Raw genomic sequence first — 27,557 nt, 5'->3', positions numbered from 1 at the left:
GGGAAGTACCAGATTTATGCTACCAAGCATGATTCTGCAATCTGAGGAAAACAAGTATACAGCCATGTTTTAGTGCTGGGCTGTAAATTCAAGGAAAGTCAAAACTTTTTTTTTTCTCTTCAAGCAGCATGCTTTTATATGCAAATACTGAATGTGAGATGATGATTTGACATAAAAAATACACCATACAACTGTTGGAGGTTAGATAGACTGCAGGAGCTGATCAGCAGTGTCACCGTGAATGGGCTGTGGCTCCAGACCTCAGGTGGTGTTAATTCTGCTCCCACTGCTGCTCTGCATCGATCTGCCTGCTCTACATCTGCATTGTCCTGTGCTCCAGTTGTTCCCTGGCTAATACCACTCCCAGGAGCATGGATTCTCTTCAGGAGTGGTAGGACTGTAAATAGAGGGGTTATTGAACACGGTGTTAGGCAGAGGAGGAAGAGTCAACTCCTGGATTGTGCTACACCTTTTACAGAGGCAGAAGTCACACAGAAAAAAAAAAAAAAAAAAAAAAAAAAAAAAGGTCTTTTTTTTTCTCTTAATTGATCCCATAAAAAAAAAAAAAAAAAAGCAAGGTCTCTATTTCTACCTGTATCTCCTTAAAGCCCAACTTACTCACTCAGGAGTTTCAACTGAACCATATTAGTCACTACCGTGATACTTGTTTCGTCACTGTCATTAAAATTTCATATGCTATCATTACATGAGCATTTACAATTCCCCATGGAAAAACTATAACAATGGGGAAAGCTTCTGTTTAAATGCTTGCTTTAAATGTAGCTTTCTACAGCGTGCTACCCCTAAAAGCTACTGCAAAAATCCTTTTCAGTCATGGAGTGAACAGGACTATTTATTTTGTCTTTGATATTGGGCATAAGTATGTGTCGAAACATAGGGAGGGATTTTAATGGCATTGGACTGTCTTCATTGTTATCTCTTCATCACCACATCATAGCAAAAATTTGAATAAATTCTGCAAACTACAATAATTTTGGAAGCTAAAAGCTGGAAGGATGAGATAATTTCTCATCCTTCTAATTCTGCCTGACCTCCAAGAGTTAAGGAGAGGTTTTGTGTAAGAAGACCTCTTGCATTTGGGCCTTCAGAGGAATGCAAATTAGGAAGCTATTGCTGTTTCCTGGGTGTTCGAATTTCCCTGAGGTTCCACACCACAAACAGAAGAAAACTCTAGAAAAGACAGAACTAAAGTGATTTTGTATGCACATAACAAATATATACAATAAAAATAAAATGTTTGACAGGAAAAGAAATAATTATAATGACATGGTGAATAAGGTAGCAATGTGGTCTCCAGTTTACTGGATTCCAGTTCCTTTGTCCTAAACTGTTTTACCTAGAGTATTTAACTAGCACTCCGATACTGCTTTTTGAAATGCACCCCTGAGTTAGAAAAATTGTTACAGATTAAAGCCTTTCCCATTTCAAGATTAGAAGAGAAACGCGCAGAATTTTGTCCGTCCCTCTGCTTGTGCTAGAGTGACTGAACCAGCTGGATACAGCCTGCCACACCCAGGAACAGCTTCAATTAATCACTTGCTTTGCAGGTGGGCTCCCTTGAGCAAGCAATGCTGGATGCACTGGTGTTGGACAGAGTGGATTTTGTGAAATTACTCATAGAAAATGGAGTAAGCATGCATCGTTTTCTCACCATCTCCCGGCTAGAGGAATTGTACAATACGGTAGGGCCAGCCTAAGGCAAATTTTCTGTCTCTATATTCACTGTTCTAGCTCCCACTTGTATTGTAATGGCATGATGATGATGATGCACCTGGCAGTCAACACCTGCTGGAGAAATTTTTCATTAGCCCATATTGTCTCTCTTGCTTGTCTCTCATATAATGTAACATATGTGCCTTGCCCACATAATCTGCTATATGGGTTTTGTAAAGACGCAAAATAAGCCTCACACAGTGCCAGCTAATTTCTTGTCATTGTAATTCCAATATGACAAACCTAAGATTTAGGCAGGTGGCACTGGCTGGAAGACAGTAACTGGCAAGTTAGGACCGATACAGTGGTGTTATGTGACTCCTTACAGTGTGGTTTCAGAAAAATCTTCCAACTCTTAATCAGTCTCTGTCACAATGAAGGGCTTCCCCATGCCCTCACTGAGTTCCAAAAATTAGACCTTTGACTTTTAAAAAACTGTTTGAAAGTTTTTAATCCTTACAATTAAAGTGAATATAAAACTGCACAAATTAAGTCTGCTTCTGAATTCTCAAATGCAAAATACATTCCAGCATTCACAGTATTATTACCTACTTGTATAGTAGTTCAGAAAGTTCAAACATCTTATGTGTAATGAAAAAAAACAAATCTTCAAGGCCTGTCTAGTTCATAGAATTCCCAGTTTTGGGTGTTGCAGAAGGGCTATGGTATGGGCATATCTCTTTTCAAAAAGGTTTTTTTCTGCCAGTACTTTTCAAAGCCTTTGCTGTCATAAGCTGCTGCACTGGACTGTTGTCTGGAGTTGTATCACACTGATGGTGACCAGAAGTAGTCAGTCTTGCAAAATATCAGATATAAAAAGGATTCCTAAAATTTGGGCAAAATTCGGAGGAACAGGTATATATATATATATGTGTGTGTGTGTGTGTGTGTGTATTTATGCATGTATAGGGTACATATGTGCTACCCTAGAGACAAACTCCCATCTGATCTTTGGTCAGCTCCCCTATTGACTAGCATCTGTGTATCAAGAACAGAATGCCTATGAGCTTCCTTGTAACAGGGGTAAGCATGGTAATCCTTGTACCAAAGCCTGTTTTTACAGGGAATAAGTTTGACGGAAGTCTTCAGTTCTACAGCTAAAAGAAGGGCTTTTTGAACAAATTTATTGCTATAGAAATCAGCGTACATTTTTTCATGCACAAATTCCAAAAGACCCAGGCTGTGAAATGCCTGAACTACCAATTACACTATATGACCAAATGCATCCATAGTAGCCTTAGCACAAAAAAAAAAAAACAAAAAAAAAAAAAAAAAAAAAAAAACCACAACCACGTGGCCAGTTAAAAATTACCATATTTCAGCATAAGAAGAATGTGAAGCTACAAACCAGTGAATCTTACCTCTGCTATGGCAAATATGTAAAAATAGAATGAAGTATAGAATTACAGGCAAGGGAATCAATTTTTTGTCAACAAAGAGTTTACCAAGCTTCTGTAGAAAAGTGTTAAGCCTTAGAAATCTATTTCTGCAATCAGCAGGAGAATAAGGATGTTGCACTTGGTCCCCTTTTTTTTTATTTTTGCAAAACTTTGACAGTATTTAAAAATTTCAAATGTTGTTTAAAAGAAATGTAGCTGCCATGGCTTAGAAAATCAGGGACAATTTTGGTTTAAAAGCTACCTGAATGTTAAAGAACAGGAAGAAGGAATACATGGCCCATTTTTACCACAGAAGGACATTATGACCAGGGTCATGGAAGACTCTGTCCTGGGACCATAGCTGTTCAGCTTGTTTATGTAAGATCTGAAAAATGGTACCTACAGAAGAGACAATAATATTTGCAGGTGTTTTAGAAAATCTGAAGCAGCGTATGAAGAATTACAGGTAAGTCTCATCATGCTCAGAGATGGGGTTACATAAAATTAAGTGCAGAGCAATGCATATATGGAAATATTGACTCTACACACGTGTAGTGATCTCCTTCATCATCAGCTACAACCAAGGAGACCTCTCATAATAGTCTCTTAAAATATCAGCAACAGTTAAAAACAAAGCAGAAAATAAAGTAGGATATAATAGTAGTAGTAGTAGTAGTAGTAGTATAATCAAAATTGCGGGACTGCTCTGCAGAATATTTTTGCAATGACAGCTGGAGTCAAAAGAAGATTGGAAAAATTCACAGGCCATGAATGCATTCTGCATTCACATGCATGTGCATTCACAGAGTGGCTTTCAGATGAGACTGCCTCAGTGCAATGCCAGGCTCAGAGAGTCTCTGAGCCACCAGTGGTGGAAGTCCTGAGTGCAGGAAGGCTAAGACTAAAGCAGCTGATTTTGCTTCCACTCTTTCCCATAGGCTGTGCTGTATTCCTGGTTTTTCTAAGCCAGGAGCCTAACCCTATACATAGGACTTCAGTTTTTGTCCAGTGTGGCAGTTCATAGGGTTTTCTTATGGAAGAATTTTCTACAAAAGGAGAAAACAGGTGAAATAATGCTCTTGTAATTGTTTGGGGCTTTTTTAAATTGATAACACTGTACAATTGAAGTGCTCTCAGCTGCCTGATTTCTAAACTACCAAGGTGAGAAAGTTATCTCAACATTCATATTTTGTGCAAACTATTTTGTTCTTCTTCATTTATCCTTTGCAGAGACACGGGCCATCCAACACTCTGCATCATCTAGTCAGGGACGTGAAAAAGGTAAGAGTCCAATAGACGGTAGGTTGAAAATAGTGTTACTGGTTTTTTGTAGATAGATACAATATCTGTTTTGCATGAGCTTTCAGTCAGAGCCTTCTCCTTCCTGCCAGTACAGAATGTCCTGTTTGTGTGCTCCAAGTATGAACTTTTTGCATACAAAGCACAATTAGCAAGTTTTTTGGCTTGCTTTTTCTGTGGTTTTAGATGCTTGAGTAATAGTGTGTCTGCTGCCATAATTGTAGGCTCTTACATACTGTGTGGATTTATGCTGTTACTTGTATTTTTCCATATCTGCAACTGTTGTCAAAGCTACTTTCTGTGTTGCTAGTTTACTTCCAAGCCTGTAAAATAGCTGTCACCCTTGTGCTGGATCCTGGCTTTTTGAAACAGTTCCTCATTCTGTATTGTGTGGTACATTATAGCCATCTTCCTCAGCAGAAATATAAAAATGAGTAATGCAAATTCCCCCTGACCCTTATCATGTTAATTTCAAGAATCTTGAATTATAAAAATCTGTTAGAAGAGCTGGACAGAAATACTAAAAGGTATAGTGGCAGGAAGGAGATACCAAATACCTTTACCAATGTGCTCAGGATTGAAAGAGTTACAGTGGCTGCAAGGAATAAAAATCCCTTATCCTTTAAATATATGGATCAAGTAAGGAGATCGAGCCTGAAAATGACCTCATCAGCTTGAGTATTCTCCCAAAGCATGTGCGGATTACAACCTTGCACTTTATGTAAGTCAGACCTCAAGGGCAGCATACTTGAGAAAGGACATTTCTGTACGTGGGACTAGATAGAAAACTTAAAAAGGAGAGGATCTTTTTTCTAGGAGCAGAGGGTTTAGGGGTTTCTTCTGACAGTGACAGAATTGAAGTCACCTAAGGGGGAGTAGTACTGTGTCATATAGCATCCTTTTATTAAGTAATTCTACAGAATAATCAGTAGCATGTTAGGAAGGTTCTGGTGGTATTCTTTGGTTGGTGTGTTAAATGGCATCATCATTGTCCAATTATGTATAGTGTATTAAGTGACCATTGAAAATGTGAAATGCCTACAAAAAGAAACTATGCACAAATCCCCTTGGATTGAGCAGAGTGAAGCTAGAATCCATATAGAATGGATACTGCTCTTGAAGCTGAAGCTTCCAGAATATTTTATTACTCAATATGCAATTATTTATGTGCCTTTAAGAATGTGAAAGAAGCATAACCTGTCTTCTACTTTTTTTTCCAAATGCCTTCTCTCCCCCAGAATCACCTTTCCTTCTTCAAAGGCATAGCAAATTGTATGTTGAGTAACCTAAATAATATGTATGTCTTTTTTCTAAGCCCCTAACTAAATATGTATTTTTAAATAAACTCTTGAAAGAAAAGGCATCAAAGTAGTCAAAGATGATCTGTACTCACGGATGTATATGGACAGACACTAAACAAACTTACACTACATTTGATGACATTATTTGTTCCACAGTGACTTCTAACTACTAGGTGAAGTTATCTTTCCATAAATTTATCTTTCTTTCCTCTGTTATTATCTAAAATCTTCAGTAATTCCAACTACATTGAATCAGTCTCATGAGCATAGGTGAGGGGTTTGAAAACAGACAGCCTGATGCAGCTCCTGGTTAGCACCTTCCTGAACAAAACTGGACCTCTGGGGCTGTATTTCTCATTTTGTCCAGCATGAGGAACAGCCAGGCTTCATAAGGAGAGGTGACAGCTTCACCATAGCCCTGGCAACCGGGCAGATCCCTTACCAACCAAGCCATAAATCAGTCACAGATCTGACAACAGTTTAAATGAAAACACCTCCTTGGAAAAACTTCTCAATGGACACATCACCATTTGACTGTTCAATGGCCCATCATGCATGCAAGACAGACCACACTGCTGATTGTAGTTTTTTGAGTTCATGTATATTTTGATGCCATACAAATAACCTCTCGGATTTAAATACAGCATCACAGAATATAAATAGCAAAGTATGTATTACACCACCTTGAGATAGTACCTAATTGATATGAAATACACCATGCATTTACGTGTACCTCTCAATTTTAAAACTTGCACTATTTAAAAAGGTGTGTGCTAAAAAAAAATTGCATCTTGATCATTGTGGATTCTCAGATAGAAAATGGATATTTAAAAATCATAGAAGCAGTAATTTACTACTGTTGTACTATATAGCTGTATAAATCCGTAGGAGAGTGTTGTTTTGTTTTGTTTTATTTTATTTTGTTTTGTTTGAAAAACAATCTTTGCCTTAATAAAGGAAATAATGAGAACAACAGAAGTCACATTATCAGATTCCATTTGTGGCAGCCTATAGACATGCATGTGCACAAACATGCACGTGCACACAAACATATAATACAACAATATATTTTCCCTCTGGATTTCCAAATACTGCTGTGAAGACTGATAGCCTAGGCAGCGCAGTGTAAAGGTCTGGAGACACAATCTTAAAGAATTTACAGTAATCTAAATGTGCATAAATTTTGCATGTATTAACAAGACAAATTATGTCCTAATGACTCTTCCTCAGATCACCTTTCAGTCCTCTCAATTCCGTAGCTACATAGCAGGGCCAATCTGCCTGCAGTTTTGCCATCTCCTGTCAAGGGTCCAGGATTTCACATCTAAGTTTCACTTCCTTCCATACACCATACAGAGCAACGTACCCAGAAAGAATCAGACAGTGGCTGTGCTGGACGCCCTGTCTGCAAATGGAGGTTGCCCGCTACAAATGTTAAAAATAAAAATCTTTCCCTGCCTCAACTAGCTGATGAAGATCAGTAGAAATTAACAGATGGATTTTTTTTTCCCTTTATCCAAAACATTGTATATAATTAACAGATATTCAATTAACAGATATTCAATTCCACTTTAGGATTAATTACCTATCCATAACTGGGGTTTTTTGAACTGCTACCGTACATCTGCATTTCCAAAGAACAAACTAGCAATATATAGAATTTTGGCAGTATTATTTTTTCCTCAGCATGAAACTCAGAGGTTTGATACATGGTGACACAAAAATGCACTCAAAATGAAAAAATACTGCAACTGACTAGCTACAGTTTAAACCTGAAATTTCTTCAGGAGAACAATCGTGCATTAACACTGAAGAGTTTGTCCCAGCATTAAAGGATTTGTTGATTATTAACCAGGTCAACTATCTTACCTCAAAATCAAACTTTCTCCTTGGTCATTCTTGACCACCTAGACTGCACTAGAATTAGCTCATCCAAATTCTTGTTGTTCTTGGGGCGGTTCTGTCCCCCTTGCACCACTGTGTTTCATTTACAAGCATCCTTAGCTCTGCCAGGCTGGTTCAGCTGTCTGCTGACAGAGCAAATGCTTTGGCATGTGTGTAACTCCTCTCACAAGGATGGTCCAGTCTTCTTTACTAGGGCTTCGTACTTTGGAAAAGTAACGTTTATGAAATCCGTGGTATTCCTGTGGATTTGGGAGTTTCCTTTAGCGAAGTGTTTCAGTATTATCTGGGAGATTTAGATGCATCTTTTATCAAAGTTATTTTACTGGAAATTTTTATCTAAATCTTTCATGAAAATTTAGAAATCAGAGCTGTATCAAGAAACTCAGCTTTGTAACACGTGTTACAGCTTTGTAACACCCTGATGCCTGTTTTTCTTTCTTAACTGCTCAAATGTTTTTTGTCACTTAATAACATTAAATCATTCAGTTTAAGTGAAGACCTCAAGTTAGAAGGAGTCCTGCCTTGGAGCTGCAACTCCCATTTCTGCTAATGCTTTCATCCTTGTTCTAGTAGAGTTATCATCTTACATATTCTGGAGAGAGAAGAATATTTTAGGGGGAAAACCAACAAAACCTAGTAGAATTTACTATTTAAATTTAATTTTTTAGATTTATTTTTCACTTAATTTTTAGACATTATTTTTCTTTAAACTGTTCAGCATAAATGTTACCATTTCCAAATTATCTAAGCTAATACACATTCCTGCAAACCATAGTAATTCCCCCACCCATCAAATTAGACAAGATTAGGAAGGTTGCAAAAGGATATGCTAGAGGACATTACTTAAAAAATCGTTGGCAGCTCAACTTTTTCCTCTAAATTTGCTTGATTTTTTGTCCCTTTGAATGCCAGCCGATTGCTGAACATGGTACACAATGGAAGCACAACCTCCCTCTCTCCTTCCTCAGTCTTTTACATGCTGCTTGTACCATGGTAGCAGGGCAGGAAATAAACCGTGCTCTTCATGGCTGAAGTACAAGAGGAAGGAGGATCTTTGCATCCATTTTTTCTCTTCTGCAGATTCAGTTGCCATCTGCTCTCCATTAGTGATTCTCTGCTCTAATCTAATAAGGACATCTCCAGAGAAGCCAGGCAGATATCTCCAGACATGCAGATATTTCAAGGAAGACATGATAGTCATGAAACTGCTCCATGTGAATTACTACTTTCTTCTAATGAACACATAAAAAAGCTACAGGCTCACTGTAATCTGTACTGTATGTCATTATAGAACATCATTACAGTGCACTGAAAAATTTTAAAGCTAAGAGTTACAATTTCTGGTCCTTCTGCAATATTGACTATATGAGACAATTTTTTATTAGAGTAATATTCCTTTTTTCAAGGCTACTGTAAACTGTACAGAGAAGGATAATTTGTCTCTCCACCCTTATTTTGTAGTCATTTCTTTTGCACAGTGACACACAAAGCAGAGAGGGTTCTCTAAGTCTGGAGGGTTTCTTAGTGAGGTCTCTAGAGCCAGGTGATCTATTCACAGTTTGCTGAATCATGCCTTCTTTTCTGGTAGGGAATGCTTACCAAAACTTGAACTGTCATCCAGTCTACTCAGAAGCAAAGAGTTAGAGAAGGAAGCAAACTTTCATTTGGGTTCATTGCCTTCCCATTAGTTCTTTCCTTCTGTAAAGGGATCAGAGTTTACCTTGTGTAGTTTTTCTGGAGGGAATAGAAGACCAGGTGTACCCACACTGGGGTTTTTTTCTTCTGTTGCCGGAGATCCCAGAGATCCCAGAGAGACTTGACTGGCACATCTGTGAGTGCAGCTCAGCCTGAAATTGTTCAGCACACAGGGTGTCCCATTGGGTTTACTGCAAGTGGAGAATAGAAATGCCCCATTAACTCAGAAAATGCATATGCTGTGAGAGACAATCTGTTACTGAAATCTTTCTTCATAGTTTTTCCGCCCCCAAGCATTGGAGAACTCATAGCCTTAGTGATGCCATTTTCAGATTTGAAAGTGAAGAGTAGGAAAATGTGTGCAAGGGAGTTCCCATAAAAAGGACAGTAAGGTGTGGACATGTTTGTCATTCTGTTTCCTCTCAAGTTGAAGAGTACTTGCTGAAGACATGATATACATATACATACACACAGGCATATACATATACATAGGCATACAGATATACACATACATATATGTATCTATTTAGATACAGATATATAGAAATATCTAACAGAGGGTAAGAAAGGAAAAGAAATGGAATGAGAAGTATGTAGGCATCTTTTCCAGGATTCCACTAATGACCCTTGCCACAAACTCAGTCATTTCTTGTGAGAAAATCTCCGTGGCTCTGCTGGAAATTACATAACCAGATAATGTGTTTAAAGGGGCTTTTAGTAAAAATGTAAGGAAGTCAGGTAGGGAATATGTATGGAAATTGCTAGGCCTGTAGTTTTCTTCATAAAAAAACCCAAAATAATTAGCCACAGATATTTTGTTTATTACAGCTTTCATACATGCAGATGCTTTCCTCATTCTTGGTGTGAAACTTAAGGGTGTGTATTCTTTGAACATAACTCCAAGACTGAATGCTGATAGACTCTCCTTGCCCCTAGCAACTAGCTATAATGATAGCTCATGTACTGTGTAAGTCCTCTAGAATTGTAACACCAATCTTACCACCTGCCCATCCTTTCCTGGAATATGGGAAGGAAACACTGCAGGATGGGAAGGAGCTGGTCCCATGTGAACAAAAGATTTTGTGTGATGTCAGTTCACCATGCTTTGACAGTTAGACAAGGCAGTCCAGAGAGATTCCAGCAGAGATGTGAGATGCCAGGCTGAGTTGTGGGTGAGATGTGGTGCAGGAAAAGTGCTATCTTGCAGAATTAGAGTCCAGCAACTGTGCCTGACTGTTCAAGTGTATCGATCCTCATGCTTTTGTTTCTGCAGTCATGTTCCTTGTTTCCCCAGCTGAAGAATATGAGTACTGTGTACTGACGTTATCTTCTGTTGCTTCCAACAAGTTCTTCACCTTCTTATTTAACTTATGTCTTCTTTCCAAGCGAGAATATCCAGGTTTCGGTTGGATCTATTTTAAGGTGAATTAATTAACCAGCATAATAATACATTCCTGCTTTTACCTATTTAATTTGTTTTATTCTAATATCATTTTAAAGTACATTTAACAATGGCAGTAATAAGCATTTCTTCTCCCCACCATCCTTATTTTCACTGCAGGGAAACTTACCTCCTGATTACCGGATAAGTTTGATTGATATTGGATTGGTGATAGAGTACCTGATGGGAGGAGCGTATCGCTGCAATTACACCCGAAAGCGGTTCAGAACACTGTACCACAATTTGTTCGGGCCCAAGAGGGTAAGAAACAAATTGTTTGCTGTCCTCATGACTGTACCAGCTGGTAGGGATTACCATAGTTTCTTACATGGTTCCAGACTGATGGGGTCCAGATTCATTTCCATTATGTGCTTTGCAGTTATCTCACCATAATGCATCACAAGCCAATCACTGATACAAGCTATGCTTTTTATTAATTTAATGAAAAAATTATTGCATTCTGCTGCCCTGCTGAAACCAGAACGTAAAACAGTCTCCTCTGACTCTAAAACTTGTCATTATGAGTAATCACAGCTTTTAAAAGACAAGTCTTTTGACCTGCACCAATAACACTGTAATTCTAACTCCTGAGTTAAATTTGAAAACTTCTGCATTGTCAGATGCATTTCCTGTCTTGTGGCTCATCTTCTGATTGTGATCTGAAGGTTTCATGGCAAAGAAACCCATAACTCAAAACATGTTTTATTTTTTGGATGTGGCTTCAGCAGTCAGTTCATGGCAACATCGCTAAGTATTTTTGTGGGTTCCATGTTTGATAAGTTATGCCACTGTGAATACAAAGCAAAGTCTTTCTAAAACACAAAAGCTGTTTACTGTCATCCACTGACCCAATCCAGCATGAGCAGGAGTCTGTTCAGCTACTTGCAATATGATTTGTAGTTCCTTCTTTGCCTATTTTTGCCTCACATTTCAGATTTTAGCAATACACAGCACTGAAAGTATTAATAAGTGGCTATCCATAGCAACAGCTCTGTGAAACGCTTGCAAACAGCTACCTAAAATGGGTTTATTTGTTTCCATATGCTTTTCCTTATGATTCTTCACAGCTGGAAAGAAAGACAGTGATTGTAGCTGGTGGGAGAGAATTCCTTCCCAAAGTCACTCCATTGACAAAAGCATTTGAGCAGTGATTTCACCAGTACTGAACCAGCACACAGAGTGGCTCCACAACAGTCAATTAAAGTGTTCCAGGGCAGTGGCCAACATGCTGATGTAGTCCAGAGAAATCCATTCGTGCCTTATCAGTGATCCCTATCACTTTCTTTCTAGAACAGCCCTAACCAGTTGTAATTTGTACCTGAATCAAAATATATGTCTTCTGATGTAGTTTTGGTGAAATAATGTCAGACTCAAGTTTGAAATAATTACATATATGTAATAATTTGATTGCTTTGCGTGTGTATGTATATGCTATTGCACTACATTATATTATTACTTTCTATATTTTCATTATTATTATTATTATCTATATTTTATTATATATTCTACATCACTCTACATGCATGTGTACATATGTGTATATGTATACACAAATAGCTGTAGTTTTTCATCACTATTTGGTGAGAAGTAACATTTTTCTAACTTTTCTTTGTACAGCCAAAAGCTCTGAAGCTGTTGGGAATGGAGGTAGGCAACCTGTGACAAATCTTAATGTCTTTTCCTTCTTTGATAAATATAAACTATATCCAGATAATGTTCAAATTCACTGTAATGAAAACCTGAATAGTATTTTTCATCCAGGTATCTTGTTTACACAATAGGCAGATTAAGAAACATTTCTTAATAAAAGTCCAGGAGATAGCTAAGGAAAAAGAGGGCTCTGCCCCAACTATGGATCTTCTTCGTTTTTTATTTAATAAGAATTAAACAAAATGTTTCAGTCCCTCAGGGCAAGCAAAATTTCAGTCAGATAGCATCTAACTTCAAAATTGGTTCAGAGAAATGAAACACTTGCAGAGAATGATGCAGAAATCTTTATAGAAAAATATCCAAAGTTATCTCAGTTTTGTTGGCTCTTTGGCTACCCCAATGGTTCAAGGGGATAGTAGTATTTTCATGGTTTTTTTATTTTATACAACCACTTTCATTTTTCCATCCATAGACACAGGACAGAATAGGTCAGCTCACCTGATAAAAGCAAAAGGGTAAAATGGGAAAGAAACTAAAGGCAACAGAAACAACAAATGGATGGAGAAGGAAGGAATAAACATGCAGAATAGGAGTAAAGAAGGGATCAAGGGAGAAAACACAAAAATAAGCATAGAAGGAGTCTTCAGCAGATTAGAAAATTCCCTGAATATGTACTTTCTGGAGGAGGAAAGAGGCAGATGCATTACAGCAGATGTTACATTTGCAGTGAGCTCTTACCTTTATTCCAATGGTGTATTTTCCAAAATAGTTCTGGATATTGTGTGTTTGTACTCTCTGTTATTAGTTTCAGAGTGATAGTGTTATTGATTCAAAGTGATAGTCCAAGGCTCTGTTCACCTGTTTACTGTCTTCTTAACTACAGTGAATACACCAATAGCTTTTTTATTGTTTGCCTATATTAAATATTTTGTCCAAGAAATGATGAATGGGCTGGCCTGGAGGAAATGTGTTAGGCACAGATTTAAATGAATTGTGTGAATTGATTCTGTTCCTTCACTGATGAAAAAAATTTCTCTACAATTCCTACAGGATGATGTCCCTTTGCGTCGAGGGAGAAAACCAACAAAGAAAAAAGAAGAAGAAGTTGATATTGATATGGATGACCCTGAGATCAATCACTTTCCCTTCCCATTCCACGAGCTGATGGTGTGGGCTGTGCTGATGAAACGTCAGAAGATGGCCCTTTTCTTTTGGCAACATGGGGAAGAGGCTATGGCTAAAGCTCTGGTGGCCTGCAAACTCTGCAAAGCCATGGCCCACGAAGCATCAGAAAATGACATGGTGGATGACATATCCCAAGAGCTGAACCACAATTCCAGGTGAATTTCCTTTCATGTACACAATCCTGAGGGGAAAAAAAAAAAAAAAAAAAAGAAGGAGGGAAGAGAGATTTCTGAACCTGACTAAAATTTTCTTATTTGTAGCTTGCTTTCATTTCTAACTGGTGGGGGAAGTGCGGTCCCTTTAGAGAAAATCCAAATGGCTTTTAAACAATCTGTCTGCCAGAATAGCAAAGTTGTTAGCAATTTAACTTCTGAAACGAAAAGAGATCAAGAAGACAGTGAAATATCTATATTGTTCATGTGCTCTCCCTGAGGCCTCAAGAGTCAGACTGCAACATTTCTCTGTGCTTTTTCAGGGTACTCTGTACCTACCCAGCAGAACAGTTATTGAAATCCTTGTGAGCAAAGTATTCAGGCGGCAGTGTTAATTAACCAAGAGGTCATGCTTAGATGAGCAAGGCAAGATACTAGATTCCATAAGAATTTTTCCTGATGTTAAAATTTCAGAAATTTAGGATTTGAGAAAGGATATTGGACACTACTTCTAGGAGACTTGGCCATGAAGCTTTGGGCAAACAGCAGAGAAGCAATTCCTTAAGCTGCAGATAACCAGCGGATTTCAGTTAGAAAATGTCAGGGAGGTGGGCAGGGAGGTGGGAGCAGACAGCTGGTAGGTGTGGGTGCTGATCACTGCTAAGCTGGGGCACTTATTTATATGCCTAACATTAGCCACTCACGTTTGAAAATGTGGGTTTTGTGTGTAGAGTCAGCATCACGATTTGTGTGCTGGAAGGTGACGTGCCCCTTGCAGCAGCTGGCAGCTGCAGAGAGGAGTTCTGAGCGCAAGGCTGCGCGTGCTGACGGGAGTGAACGATGTCCCTCTGTTGCAGGGACTTCGGCCAGCTGGCGGTCGAGCTCTTGGACCAGTCGTACAAGCAGGATGAGCAGCTGGCAATGAAGCTGCTGACCTATGAGCTGAAGAACTGGAGCAACGCCACGTGCCTGCAGCTTGCAGTGGCAGCCAAGCACAGGGACTTCATCGCTCACACTTGCAGTCAGATGCTGCTCACTGACATGTGGATGGGTCGTCTCCGGATGCGAAAAAATTCTGGCCTAAAGGTCATTCCTGCTTTAAAATAAAATTAATATTCAGAGGATTCCATTAGATGGTGACAGGGTTCAGAAAAATCAGTAATAACTGTCTAAAGTAACCATATTTCAGATATTTATTTGAAGTGACATTAAGCAGGGTATATTCTTCCTGTGTTCAGGGAAGATGATGGGGCTTATCATAAGCCTAAGTTCAAAGCACACAGCTTAGATTTTTTCATGTCCTTTCTTAAAGTGCCCTCTGGCATCATTTATCAGAATAAGAATTGAGCTAGGAGGTTAGTGTGTCACCCTGCCAGTACACTTGAGGAGTTAGTCAAGAGTTTTAAAGACAAATAAAGGAAAGAGAAGTGTAAGTGAATTAACCATTAGTGAAAGGTGCTGATCTGACAACCTTTCCCAGAACGGGCAAAGTAAGCAGCACAAATTTCCTTGCAAACCCTTGCAAATCTTCCTGATGGCATCTGAAGGGACTTCTTTAGAGGGTTTAAAGGATAATTCAGTTATCAAAGCTGTTACAGCTTTACTTCCACTGTTGACAAAACTGCTAACAGTGCAAAATGAATTCTGAGATGAATTTGAGTCCCTGGCCTGTTTCACCAAAGCAGTCACCAGTCAGAACATACCCAGCAATTTCCTTTCCCTCCCAGATCACCTAGAAATATTTTCAGTGAAGGGATTCTCTCTTCTGCACTAATTGCCTGTGTGAAAATTGTTAATTACTCAGCTGTGTTGCCATGTGAAATGTTCAGTAATGGCAAGAATGCTTAGGAGTACATGCATTGCTTCTAGACTGGCTCTTAATCCAGGAACAGTGATGAATGAGAACAAGTGGCTGGTAGCATTCCTATGCAGGACCTGTGCATACACATTGTTCTGCTACAGATAGAAAACTTTCTCATATTTGGAGACATTCCTACTACCTATTTCCTGAACTCACAGGCCTATTATCCTTCAAAGGGACAGCTGCTTTGTTCACTGTTCAGCTTTGCAGAAATTCAGTCTGGGTACATGGAGGACAGCGCAGCAACTGATTTCCTACTACACGCATTCCACTTTTTAGCACATTTCTTAAGCCCTAAAATAGACCTTTCTTTCATAATGCATAACTGAAGGTAACAGGCTCCGTTTCCTTTCAGCTTCTTCTAACACCAGGGCTTCACAAGGATCCTTTACTCAGTTTCCAGTCTGTATTTTATTTCATTGAAGCTCATTAGCAGAACTTGTTTAAAGCTAGAGCAGGCTACAAGCTACATGAGGCAGCATGACAAAGAAATAAATTTGCAAGCATGAGTCATGGTTTATTTCCCAAGAACAGCTTTTTCCCTTTGAAACTGAAAAATGGTAGGAAGATTGAATATAATTCTTTAAATTCTTGCTGGGGATGTATGGCATCAGTGGAAGGGCTAGGGGCAGCTGTTAATCCTACCTGCTCTTAAAAATAGCCTTTCTGTGAAGCCTGGTCTGCCTGTAACCACCTCACCCTGGACCCATCGTTTGTGAACACAGCACCAGTGCAGGAAGCTTTTCCAACACTGGGTGAAGCATTTGCATACACTACCTGCTCCTCTTTGTGTACTTTGAATGGTTTCAACAGCACCCAAACTGTCTGCTGATATGATTAGCACAAGCACCCTGCCTAACCTGCCAAGAAGTTGACTGCCTGGTTTCACTCTCATTCAGGAAGAGATTTATCAGGACATCATTCTCCATCAAAATGCACCATAACCAGGGAAAGTTATTGTGCTTGTGAATACAGGCTTTGCTTTGTATTACTGTGGTGTCTATTCAGTTGCACTGTTTTAATCCAAGCATTGTTCATTATTTGTAAATCCCAACAAGGAAATTTTAGTGGTTTCTACACTTCTGCATCTAAGAGAAGGAAGGCAGAAAAGAAAGAGAGCTGGCATCAACATGACCATTACACAGCTGCCTGGTTACTGAAGCAAAATCTAGGGGGAATGCATATCTATGCACATCAGCATTTGCTTTTGCTGGCTTTTCCTTATCTCCTCAGATCCACACATAGTTGCACTTCTTTGACTGCCAGTGTACATTAAGCATGGACACAGAGCTATTTACCCTCTCTGTAGAAATAAATACTCTCTGTGTGTCATTTATACTGATATTTTGTATTATGTAAAATGCAGACATTTGCAGGTCTGTACACCCATGTGGTCCCACCTACTCTTGACCCTATATAATATTTTGTAAATATATTCTAGTATGTAACACTACACATAAGTGGATATGCAAGTAGATAAAACATTCAAGAGCATTCACAGCAGTACTAGTAGAAGTTATATGCATTGATTCAGTGCTCTGGTAACATTACCCCCAATGACAAATACTTTATTGTCATAGAAATTCACATGTACATACATGTATCTTTCTTTTCCTAAATCTCCTGAGGAAATTGTTCTTTTTGATGCTAAGTAATCATTATGACCATAATCTCTTTTCTGTGATGATTATTGTTATCATTATTATTGCTTTAGGTAATTCTAGGAATTCTACTTCCTCCTTCAATCCTCAGCTTGGAGTTCAAGAATAAAGATGATATGCCCTACATGACCCAGGCCAATGAGATCCATCTTCAAGAAAAAGATCCAGAGGAACCAGAGAAGCCAGTGAAAGAAAAAGATGAGGAAGACATGGAACTCACCGTAAGTGCTCACAATAAACCATCAGCCTCAGCGCTGTCAATTTGTTATTCCTACCTCTGCAGGCATTGCAGAACATCTGACAGCTAAATGTAGAACATGGTAGGATACCACTCTTCACACTCTCCTCTTCTCCATGGGATTCAAGCCACAAAAGTTGCCATCATTTGGCCACCATGCTGAAGCAGCACATAGTGCTGTGCTGTAATATCCTCATATTTTGACTCAATTTGATGCCACATTGTCTGAACTAAGTGAATTAGATTTTAGAAGCACTCAGTCATGATAGATGACCTCTCTGGCATGAAAAGGGCTAACCTTTGTTTGGAAATGCCCAAAGATTCTTGGAAGCCAGAGATTTTTTTTTTCTTTTTGTTGACTTCATTAGAGAGTAAGCAAGTGTGCAAACAGGCCAGAAAAATAATGAAAACTTAGTCTAAAATTCTTTTTGTATTTGTGGTCATTGCCTTTTACACAAACACACATCCATTCTTGATCCACTGAAGACACTAGCAAGCAGCAAAACTGCTCCACTTCTACAACTCAACAGAATTGTGTAAGGAGGGACTTGTCAGTATTAGCAACATAGCCTTTGAGGAATAATTTACACCACGACAAAACAGACAACTAAAGCTCTGAAAACTACACAAGTAATCTACTTCCTGTCTCTTTTTCTCACACTTTATAGTTTGGGCAGTTATCATACATCTGCCTTAGTCTAGTTTGGTTTGGATTTGTTTGGGTTTGATTGTAGTGTCTTTGAAAGGCTTAAAACTCAGCCCCTGTTGGTCAGGATAGAGGCGTAAAAGGGATTTGCCTGATTAAGTTAAAAAACAAAAACAAAAAAACCCAGACTGTTTCCCACAGGCAAACAGCAGGAGCTGCCCACAGGAGCCCGGCTGCAGGCAGGCAGAAGGACCTGCCTACAGGACCCAATATGCAGGCAAGCCGAAGGACCAGCCCACAAGACCCACCTACAGGACCCGTTTGCAGGCAAGAATCTGGCTGTTGGGAAGTACCAGAAGCCAGAATAGCAGCAATGGGGCATTCTCTGCTCATTTGCTATTGATTGCAATTTACTAACCCTTGGCTTCTGATCCCCTTGTGAAGTGCCTATTCAAATCAAATAAGCACTTCGCAAGCTGCCTTTTACCTGGTAATGAGGAGAAGTTTGGGGAAGATGTGTTTTCCATCTTGCTGTAGTTATCCCAGCTCCTGGTTTCTTGTCTACAATACTGTTTCCTTTTTCCCTTGGGACTCCTGCTGCAAGTAAGTGATGTGTGCAGTGGACCTGCTATTCCAGATGAACCTTAGGTGTTCCCTCTCTTCTCCCTTCCATGTGCTGACAGTCCTATTGCTCTGCTCTGTCATTGACTCTTCCCTTAATTCCTTCAAATTCAGTATATCACTCCAGTGAAGTTTCAGGCACTTTAAACATTTTCTATAAAATAATATTTCTTCCTGTGGAGTCCAGCAAGTTTAGAAACAATATCTTTGGTTAGCACTGCTTTCTTAGTATTTCTGCATACAATGTAGACCATACTGTAGAACTTCTAACACAGCTGTTTTGCTCAGTGGTGAGGAGAGATGAACTGGTAGCAGAGAGATCTTTGCATGTCTGTGGTTAGATGCCACAGGCACTTAAATTTAGCAGCCTGACATATTTTAAATATAAGAAAATACTTTAGACTGAAGTTTCATACTGTTCCAGCCTTAGTCAAATGATCTGGCATAATGGTCAGGTTTCTTTTCCACTGATCAGAGGATGCCTGAAAGATGTTTTAGGAAGTCCCTTTGTGAAGTTTCCCCTTAGCCATGGTATCCTTTAGTGTATTAAGGATACCTTATAAATACTTCAATAAGATGAATAATTTATTGTGCTGGGATATCAAAAATGTTTAATCCATTGCTGAACTTTGAATCAATAGATCAGTCACTCACCAAACCTGAGCTTTGTTCAGCATAAAGATTAACAAACAAAAGTGATGTTAAAAAATAATTTTTATCTCAAAGTTCTTTATCTGGCAAATAATATATAATTGAAATAATCTTCCTGATTCTCCTTCTAACCATTCCCTATGAATACTTCTCAAGTCTCTGTATTCATCACGTTACACCCATATTCTCTCTGCTAAAATGAAGATAAAGAGGTCTCATCTAGGCGAGGTCTGTTCATTGATTTTCTGTGTGTCTTGCACTAAGCCCAGGTGACTAAAGACAGGCCAGGGAGTCAGTTTCTTCTTCTGCACTGCACTTTTGCAGAGTGCATGAGGTACACAGCCACCATGATCTTTTCCCTATTTTACACCTCATTTGCACAGAATAACATGATCAGCAGACTACAGCAGCAGTGAAGTTAAGTCTCCACATAGGTGCATCTGCATGCAAGTATATATTTGCTTTATGCTCCTCTTAAAGGGTCTGGTGGGTAGCTGAACATGTGGATATGCTACAAAGGTGTGTTTATTCACTGTACGCTACTTGTTATTCACACCCTGCTTTTAACTTTATAACAGACACATGAGTGATAGGCCCACATTTCTTTATCACCTAGATGCTGAGAAAAAGGCTTATAGCAGCTACTCACAAAAACACATTTGACTACTGCTCTCATCATTGCTCCTCAGCACCAAGAAATTTACCACAATTTATGTATGGTGCTGACAGTCATTAATCCTGAATATTAAACACAGAGCAGTAGGAGGACATTAAAGTCTAAAGGCCAGGGATATTTTCTATTTGTACAGTATCCTAATCAGGGCCTTAATTGCTGAAATTCAGGTCAGTCAGAAACTTCAGAAATCTCCCATCCTCCCAAAATAACCCTAATTCTGGAAGCCATAACTAGGAGCATCCTTAACCCTATTCAGTGCATTATTGTTTGGGTAGTAGAGCTCCTCAGTAAATGGTTTTATTTCAGAACACAGAATAACCCATCTAAGTCCTTTGAAAGGTGTTTCTGTTGGTTTTTTTTCATTTTGCCTCGATTTTCCACAATGAATAGGAAGTTTGGACTTCCAGAGCATCACTGAGCTAGTCTGAGAACTCTTCAGTGGCAGAAGAGCTAGTTCTGTTGGCCTCTGGGATCACATTAATTCATCCGTAGTATGTGTGCTTAGACTTTTCTCAATGACAAGAAATAACCAAATACTAATCATATCACTAAAAATACAGTTCTTAACACAGACAAGTCTGATGATCCATGTCCTGTTGCCCCTGGCCCAATTTACCCTTCCCAGTGGAAGACAGCTCTCACAGCATCTCACATGCCAGCAACAAGCACCACTTCAGCTCGTGTGGAAAACAGAATTGGGAGACATTGCTGGTGGTCTCTAGGCAGAAGTGCTGACCCTGTCCATAAGAAGAGGGTCTCTCTTCCTCCTGGGAGTTCGGAAACCCTCCATGCCAAAACCACTACCACATACACACGCTGGCACGGTCTGTGTTCTTTGCCCAGCTCAGCAGACAGGATTTCTGAGCTCCTGGCACTTTAGTCCTGTTCCCTGTGCTCACTGTAACCACCAAGCACGTGCAAAATCTGATTTTATGTGTCTGTAAATCAAAGACATTAACATTTTTCTGCAGTGTTTCAAGGCAGAGAACAGTAATCCTAGAACAATCCTACCTACCATGGCGGCAGCATTTTCAGTAATCCTGCCTTCCGTGGGGGCAGCATTTTCACACACAGTGTAGGATCCAGCAGGGTGTGCTGAGGGAGGTGTTTCTACACAGCTATGTATCATTTCCAAACCAGTTATCTGTGAACTGGAGTAAGTCTCTATATAGCATGTAGATTTCACTCAGGATGAAATTGGATGAGCCTGTATTCATTCCAGAAAGACTGAGATTCCTGTTATTTAATTATGAAACACAAGAACATAGTATAGGATTGTTAACATATATTAATGAAAAAATGCACAACCCAAAACTCTCCCCTGATAGTTAATTATCAGCAAACAGTCCTCAATTACATAAAACAAAATCTGATCCAACAATAACAATGAAAACCAGATTAATAAAATCTCCATGTAAAAACTATGAAAACATCAATCCCTTCAGGCTAAAATGATGCAGTTGTACTTTACTTCACAATGAGGTTGAGCTGCTGTCAAGCTTACCTTGCATGACTCACGGTGAATCATGGACAAAATCATGTATTAGAGAAAGAGATGCTGCCCACACAGAGCAGTGTGTTGAGTTGTTCCCACCCTACTGCATCCCACTCCAAGGAAAACATTGGTTCATATTTGGCACTGCAATTATTCTGTTAACACAGTTACATAGGTTATTTCTGAATGTTTCTAATGGGGAAGCTTTTCAATTTGTTAATACTGAGGTATAATTAACAGTCGGGAACATCAGGTCAAATCTAATCCCTAGCCATCTCAGAGAAATTCCCCATCTGTAGCGTGGGGGAGGGGAGAAGGTACTATTATATTAATTAATTCAAAAATAATTGTAATGAGACAAAATTACCACATTGTTATCAAGAAGAAAGCAGTAGCAAACAGGAAATCAGAATTCATAAGCTAAAGCATAAATCCAGATATTGAAAGAGCATTATTATAAAAGCATCCACAACTCACTGATTTCATTGAGAATTAAGTCTGTCTCAGAATTTGTAAATTTGTAAAATTGTGAAGGATTTGACCTCTGTAAAATAATCCCTTTCACTAAAGCATGGCATTGCTCATCTGTTAGAGCAAGCAGCATTAATTTTCATTCTGCTGCTAAATTCCTGAACACCAGGGGCCAGCAGAGACAAAGCCTTGGGAAAAGCTACAGAAAACTCTGTAGATCCAGATGGCAGTTTTCCCCAAACAACATCAGTAAGTGGAGAGAAGCAAACAAATTACCTTCTTGGGCTATAGTGTTCCCAAAACATTCAGATCATATTCAATTTTTTTTCCCCAAAAAAACCCCAATCAATGATAAAGATCAAAGGATCACTTTGATTTTGTGGAGCTGAGGTAATGATATCTTCTGTGGAGGTTGTGTAACTTCTGCTACTGTGGTTATATTCAGTAAGTCTCATAACCATAAAAACCCTTCTCTTCTGCTTAATAGCCACTTTGTCTTTTTCCTTTTTTATACAAGACTTGATGGACTTTCAAGGTGTTTTATGGGCTCTGTGAGAACCAACAGGAGGTACATTTAAATTTTTAATAGGTAATGTTTTATTTGTATTTATGGAAATTAAATTTAAAATCTTCAGCCATTAAAGCTAAAGGAAATATGTTAACTTGGTCAAATCAGGCTTTAGTTTTTGAGACAGTCCCAGCAAGTTAGTTTCAGTGTAGTATACTTCTGTCCTGAATCTTTGTTGTACTTTATTGAAAATGTGCACGACAACATCTGTATGTTGTCAGATTCAAGAATATAAGGATTCACAAGGAAAGTAATAATACTGGAGGAAAAACTAATTGCATAAATGAAATTAAAGAGATGGAGCCATATGGGACCAAGCCCAGTCCTAATAATCTTACAAATATCTACACTGACTGAAAAAATTTTAAAATTACAAATTACTATTTCACAGGGAAAAGATGTATATGAATAGCTCCACATGAGGCTGGAAACAGGCAGAAAAGGTTAGATTGTGATTTTAAATATGTGAGAAGTGCATCACCAGTTCCTGCAGGGCTCTAGAAACTGATCAGATAGCTCAAGCTCACCTGAAGCCAAATAGTTAAGTATGTGCTGTACATCCTGTTGAGCTGTAGAGCACAGATTCAGAGACAAGAAGGACTTTTTATAGAAAGACCATATGTTTGGCATCTAATTGTTCCCTTGGTTTTCTACCATTTAAGTTGCAGATGAGAACAATACTATCTTCATGGACGGTGAAAGTTTTCTTCAGTTGACAGAAAAGCACAAGGGTGCCTTCATCTACTTGTAGAAAATCATTATAGAAACATTGAAAAAAATGCATCATTATGAGTCCCTGCATACTTAGATTTGTCTCAATTCTTGGAAATATTTCCTGTGCAGGGTGCTGCATTCCAGAGGTGCATCCACAAACTAAATAGTAAGAACTTGCAAAAGGCACAGTGAGTTAAAATCCTGTCTTAGTCTACTGTTCACTAAATAATTGCTTCAGAATGAGCATTTAATAGGTCACATTGCACTTCAAATACAAAGGAACTTCTTTTAAGCACTAACTTCAGTGATTGTAATTTAGTCCTTCCATTCCTCTGCAGCTGATAATGAAAATTAAGGATAAGCAAACAGAATATTACCTTCTTTTGACTGTTAGGTTTGCACTCATAGCTGAGGACTTCTCATGTATGTGTTTCTTGAGCTCATTGTAGCTTCTCAGTGGGTCTGAATTGCAGTGGGAACAATGAGATCAAACCTAGCAAAGGCAATGCGTGAGCAGTCTAGAACTTCACTATGGAAGAAGCTACAATCATGTACATGAATATTTCAATGCAAGGCCTTTCTGCTGCAGTGAGCTTTACTAGTAAGTCCTCTTATATCCATGTAAGCTTCACTGTGGGATCATGGCCTGGGACAGGTCCGGTGATTAACTTAGGAAGTGCCACTGTCTTCTTTGCTTCTAGTTCAGTGACTGTCAACTCATCTTTCCCCTTGTTGTTCTCTCTCAGTCTCAGCTTTATGAACTTCTCTTTGTTTAAAACCAAAATTTACCTGTTTTCTGTCAGCATGTGTTTATTGTATAAAAGTACACCACATAAAGCTGTTGTCAGGTAAAAGTGTTTCTGTCCATACAGCAAAAAGGAAAAATATTCTCCACACTTATTTTTTGTCAGGAATTGCCCTCTCAAGCTGAGGGTTGAGGCTAAAGCTGTAGCTCTCCACTTTCAAAGTATTAAACAGAAGCCTTTCTGCAGAAAGATAATTTGAAAGCAAAGCATTTTATGCCTAGCTGTGGTCACTTGATTTTATCTAGAGATCAAGAACAGTTTCCTATTGACATTTTAAAAAATTGTGAAAAATTTCTCTCACAAGAAAGAAACATAAATATATCATTTCTTGTAGGCAATGCTTGGACGGGGCAATGGAGAGTCCTCAAGAAAGAAGGAGGATGAGGAAGTTCAGAGCAGGCACAGAATGATCCCCATTGGAAGAAAGATTTACGAGTTCTACAATGCTCCTATCGTGAAGTTTTGGTTTTACACTGTAAGAAGTCTTTCCTGTCATATTACTAATGTCTGTACAAAACTGAAATTGGACTAAGGCTATCTTTTGTGTTTCATTGATGTCTACATTTATGAGTATTGGAGGGCTTACACATAAATAATTTAATAAAAATATTTGGTGGAAGTCCACTAGCATTGCAAACCTTTCCATGACTTTTAAAGATTACCATTTTGTTCAGGAAATTAATGGCTAAAATTTGAATGATTGTGTATGTTTTTTTTAAAATAAAATGGTAAGGGGCAGTTTACTGTAGTGCTTCCAAGAAATGCCATCTAGGAAAATTTAAACTAGGATTGCTTCCAGTAGTAAGCCCAGTGGGAGGTTGGTCTGAGTCAGAATATGAGTTATCTAATAACTGATGAAAAAAAGAGGTAGAGCACTTCTTTCCTTGGAACATTTTTTTTTCTGTTTTGACCAGTCTGTGGAGTGTCTTTCAGAGAAAATGTGTGTGTAAGTACCCACAAGATATCAAAGACATGATTGACAGCTATTGTACATTTTTCAGGAACAAATTAAGTTAAGTCAGTATATTCCCTGTGTTAGAAAGAAAGGAAGCTTCCAGAAGGAGTAGGAAAAAATTATGTCATTTGTTTCAACTACGGTAAAACAGTACCAGAAACTTCACAGGGTTTTCTCACAGCTAAATTAATAAAGTTATGTTAAAATTACTATGGGGATAAAAAGCTTTTTGACAATTAGCCCTCAAGTGTAGATATTAATTATTCATTATCAAGCTGGAAGCAGGGATTAAAGTTCTCTTCTATATCAGGTGCTATATGATAATTTTATTCAAAACTTGGATGATGGAGTAGAGATTAGTTATTATTTTAGTTATTATTTAGTTATTATTAGTTATTTTGCAAATTACAGCAGAATGTATAAGGATAAGACTAAAAAGACCACAAAAAGTGATCCTTTCAGTCTTCTTAGCTGGAATAGTCCATCCCAGTTCAGCTTCTGCATCGTGTAACAAGTGTGGACTGGTCTGAAAGATCCCAAAAAAGAAGAATGTTTCAAGAAGTTTGTAAAGCTTGACTTAAGGGGAGAGATTAAGGAAGTGAGAATGTTTTCTCTGTAAAAAATAAAAGGTCTGCAAAAGGAATGTAACAGTTTTTGAATATGTGTAAGTACCTCAAAATCCTTGCTGAACAGGATGAAAAATAACACCCAGACAGTTCTAGGTAAGAAGTTGGGAAACAGTTTCTAACTGCTCCAAGAAGTACTGTCATGAACTGTGTGAGGGCATGCTAGATTTTTTATTATTCGTGATTTCTAAACTGTCTTATCAAGACATACATTCATTGTGGTAGGCTGGAATTAATCCTGCCTCATCCCAATGGAATTGGCTAGATGGTTTCAGGTGGTTTTTCCTGGTCATATTTTCCATCACTCTGCTGAAAGCACAACAAATCACAAAGAATGGATCCTTCTGCAAGTGACTTATAAGAAAAATTGCCTTGCAGATGTTGGGAACAACTCACATCAATCGAGTCTTAACTGTGGTGGACACTGTAGACTAGCAGAGTTTAACAACTTGGAGTAATTTATTGTTCAACTTGGTGGCCACTGAGCATTAGTCAAGCCCACAAGTCCAGAAACTACTCATCAGCAGCCTAGTCTCATTATCAACTGCAGTGTGTATTATGCACAAACAGAAAAGTCTTTACACTGCAAATGGAAAGAAGCATCCTGTTAGTTCAATTTTTAAATGGGAGAGAGAAATCAATATTGGATTTCCATTTAGGCTTGTTCCTACAGTTTTATGTCCTGAGGCAGGTCTCAACCAAGGTCATTTATTAAAACTGGATCTTGGATATGCTGAACCTAGAGAGCAAGTTAAGGTGGATTCTGGTTTCCATGCTTGACCTATTGTGTATATTGAGAACTCCTGGAGACTCAAAGCAAACAAAGTTTCAGAGAAGGATTAAAATTGCACAGCCTATCACATTTTGCAAATACGCAGGCACAAATATTATTCATGGATTTCAAAAGAAATAATTCAGATTTTACATTCTGCAGTCCAAAATGCATATAAAAGGTCCTATGGCTGTTGTATACCACTTTAAACAATTGAAATATTCTGCATTTACCTATCTCTATTACTATATAGCTGTATTCACCTTCATTCTTCAAATACACAAGAGCAAGTTAAATGAGATATTTGAGTAAGTAACATTTGGCTCAGCAGACACTGGACAACTTTTTCTCAAAAAAAACCCCAAAACAAAACCAAACAAAAAAACCCAAAAAACAATGCAAACAAACGAACAAACAACTCCCCACCAACTTTAGCCTTTCTCTTTAGACATGCAGCAATTAAAAAACTCAACTGCTGTGTTGTGATTTGTGGCTGTTGCATTGGAAACCATGATGCAAATGTTTCATCCCACAGATTGCTTGAGCAGAAGAGGATCATCTTCTCCTACTATTGACTACCGCCACTGTCCTAATATCAAAAAACACTTGCAGCAGTGTTAAAATAGCATAATAAAAAGTAGAGCTTTATTGGAAACTTCCAGGTGTCCTGGTGGTGATGTGCTCACATGGCATTGGATTTCTACAATTTTTATAAGTTCAACCAATTAGCATAACTAACATATTATACAATTAGAAGAGTAGTTGGTTAGGCTATTTTTTCTGGGTACTGTCCCACTGGAGTTGATCTAGGGCTTCTTTGCCCCGTTTTATATTGTGTCTCCTTAGATTCTGATTGGGAAACAGAAGCCTGCTTCTTGTCAGACATCTTTTTCTTAAGAATAAGAATAACCAGTATTTTAGGAATGTGTTAGCAGGTTAACTTACTAGTCTGAAATCTAAGGGAAAGGGTAGCAAAAATACTAAGAACTATATAACTATTTAATAGTAGTCTAAAAAGCTACAAATATATGAAAAATACATAAAAAGCAAAATCT

At 38.4% G+C, this 27,557-nt stretch overlaps 1 protein-coding gene across 1 annotated transcript in view; it reads left to right on the top strand.

The window, feature by feature from the left end:
• Positions 1-27,557, top strand: part of TRPM3 (transient receptor potential cation channel subfamily M member 3) — a 255,883-nt gene that overhangs the window by 196,564 nt on the left and 31,762 nt on the right. The window contains exons 11-18 of the mRNA XM_041458427.1: positions 1,569-1,703; positions 4,344-4,394; positions 10,875-11,015; positions 12,372-12,401; positions 13,455-13,744; positions 14,599-14,827; positions 17,317-17,484; positions 24,484-24,624. Coding sequence (XP_041314361.1) covers positions 1,569-1,703; positions 4,344-4,394; positions 10,875-11,015; positions 12,372-12,401; positions 13,455-13,744; positions 14,599-14,827; positions 17,317-17,484; positions 24,484-24,624 — 1,185 coding nt within the window. The remainder of the gene's footprint in view (positions 1-1,568; positions 1,704-4,343; positions 4,395-10,874; positions 11,016-12,371; positions 12,402-13,454; positions 13,745-14,598; positions 14,828-17,316; positions 17,485-24,483; positions 24,625-27,557) is intronic.

This window comes from Pyrgilauda ruficollis, unplaced genomic scaffold (genome assembly GCF_017590135.1).
Source record: "Pyrgilauda ruficollis isolate IOZ18807 unplaced genomic scaffold, ASM1759013v1 scaffold128, whole genome shotgun sequence".
In the NCBI taxonomy this organism is placed as follows: domain Eukaryota; kingdom Metazoa; phylum Chordata; class Aves; order Passeriformes; family Passeridae; genus Pyrgilauda; species Pyrgilauda ruficollis.
The sequence above is the reverse complement of the archived record's forward strand: the minus strand, read 5'-3'. Positions and strand labels throughout refer to the sequence as shown.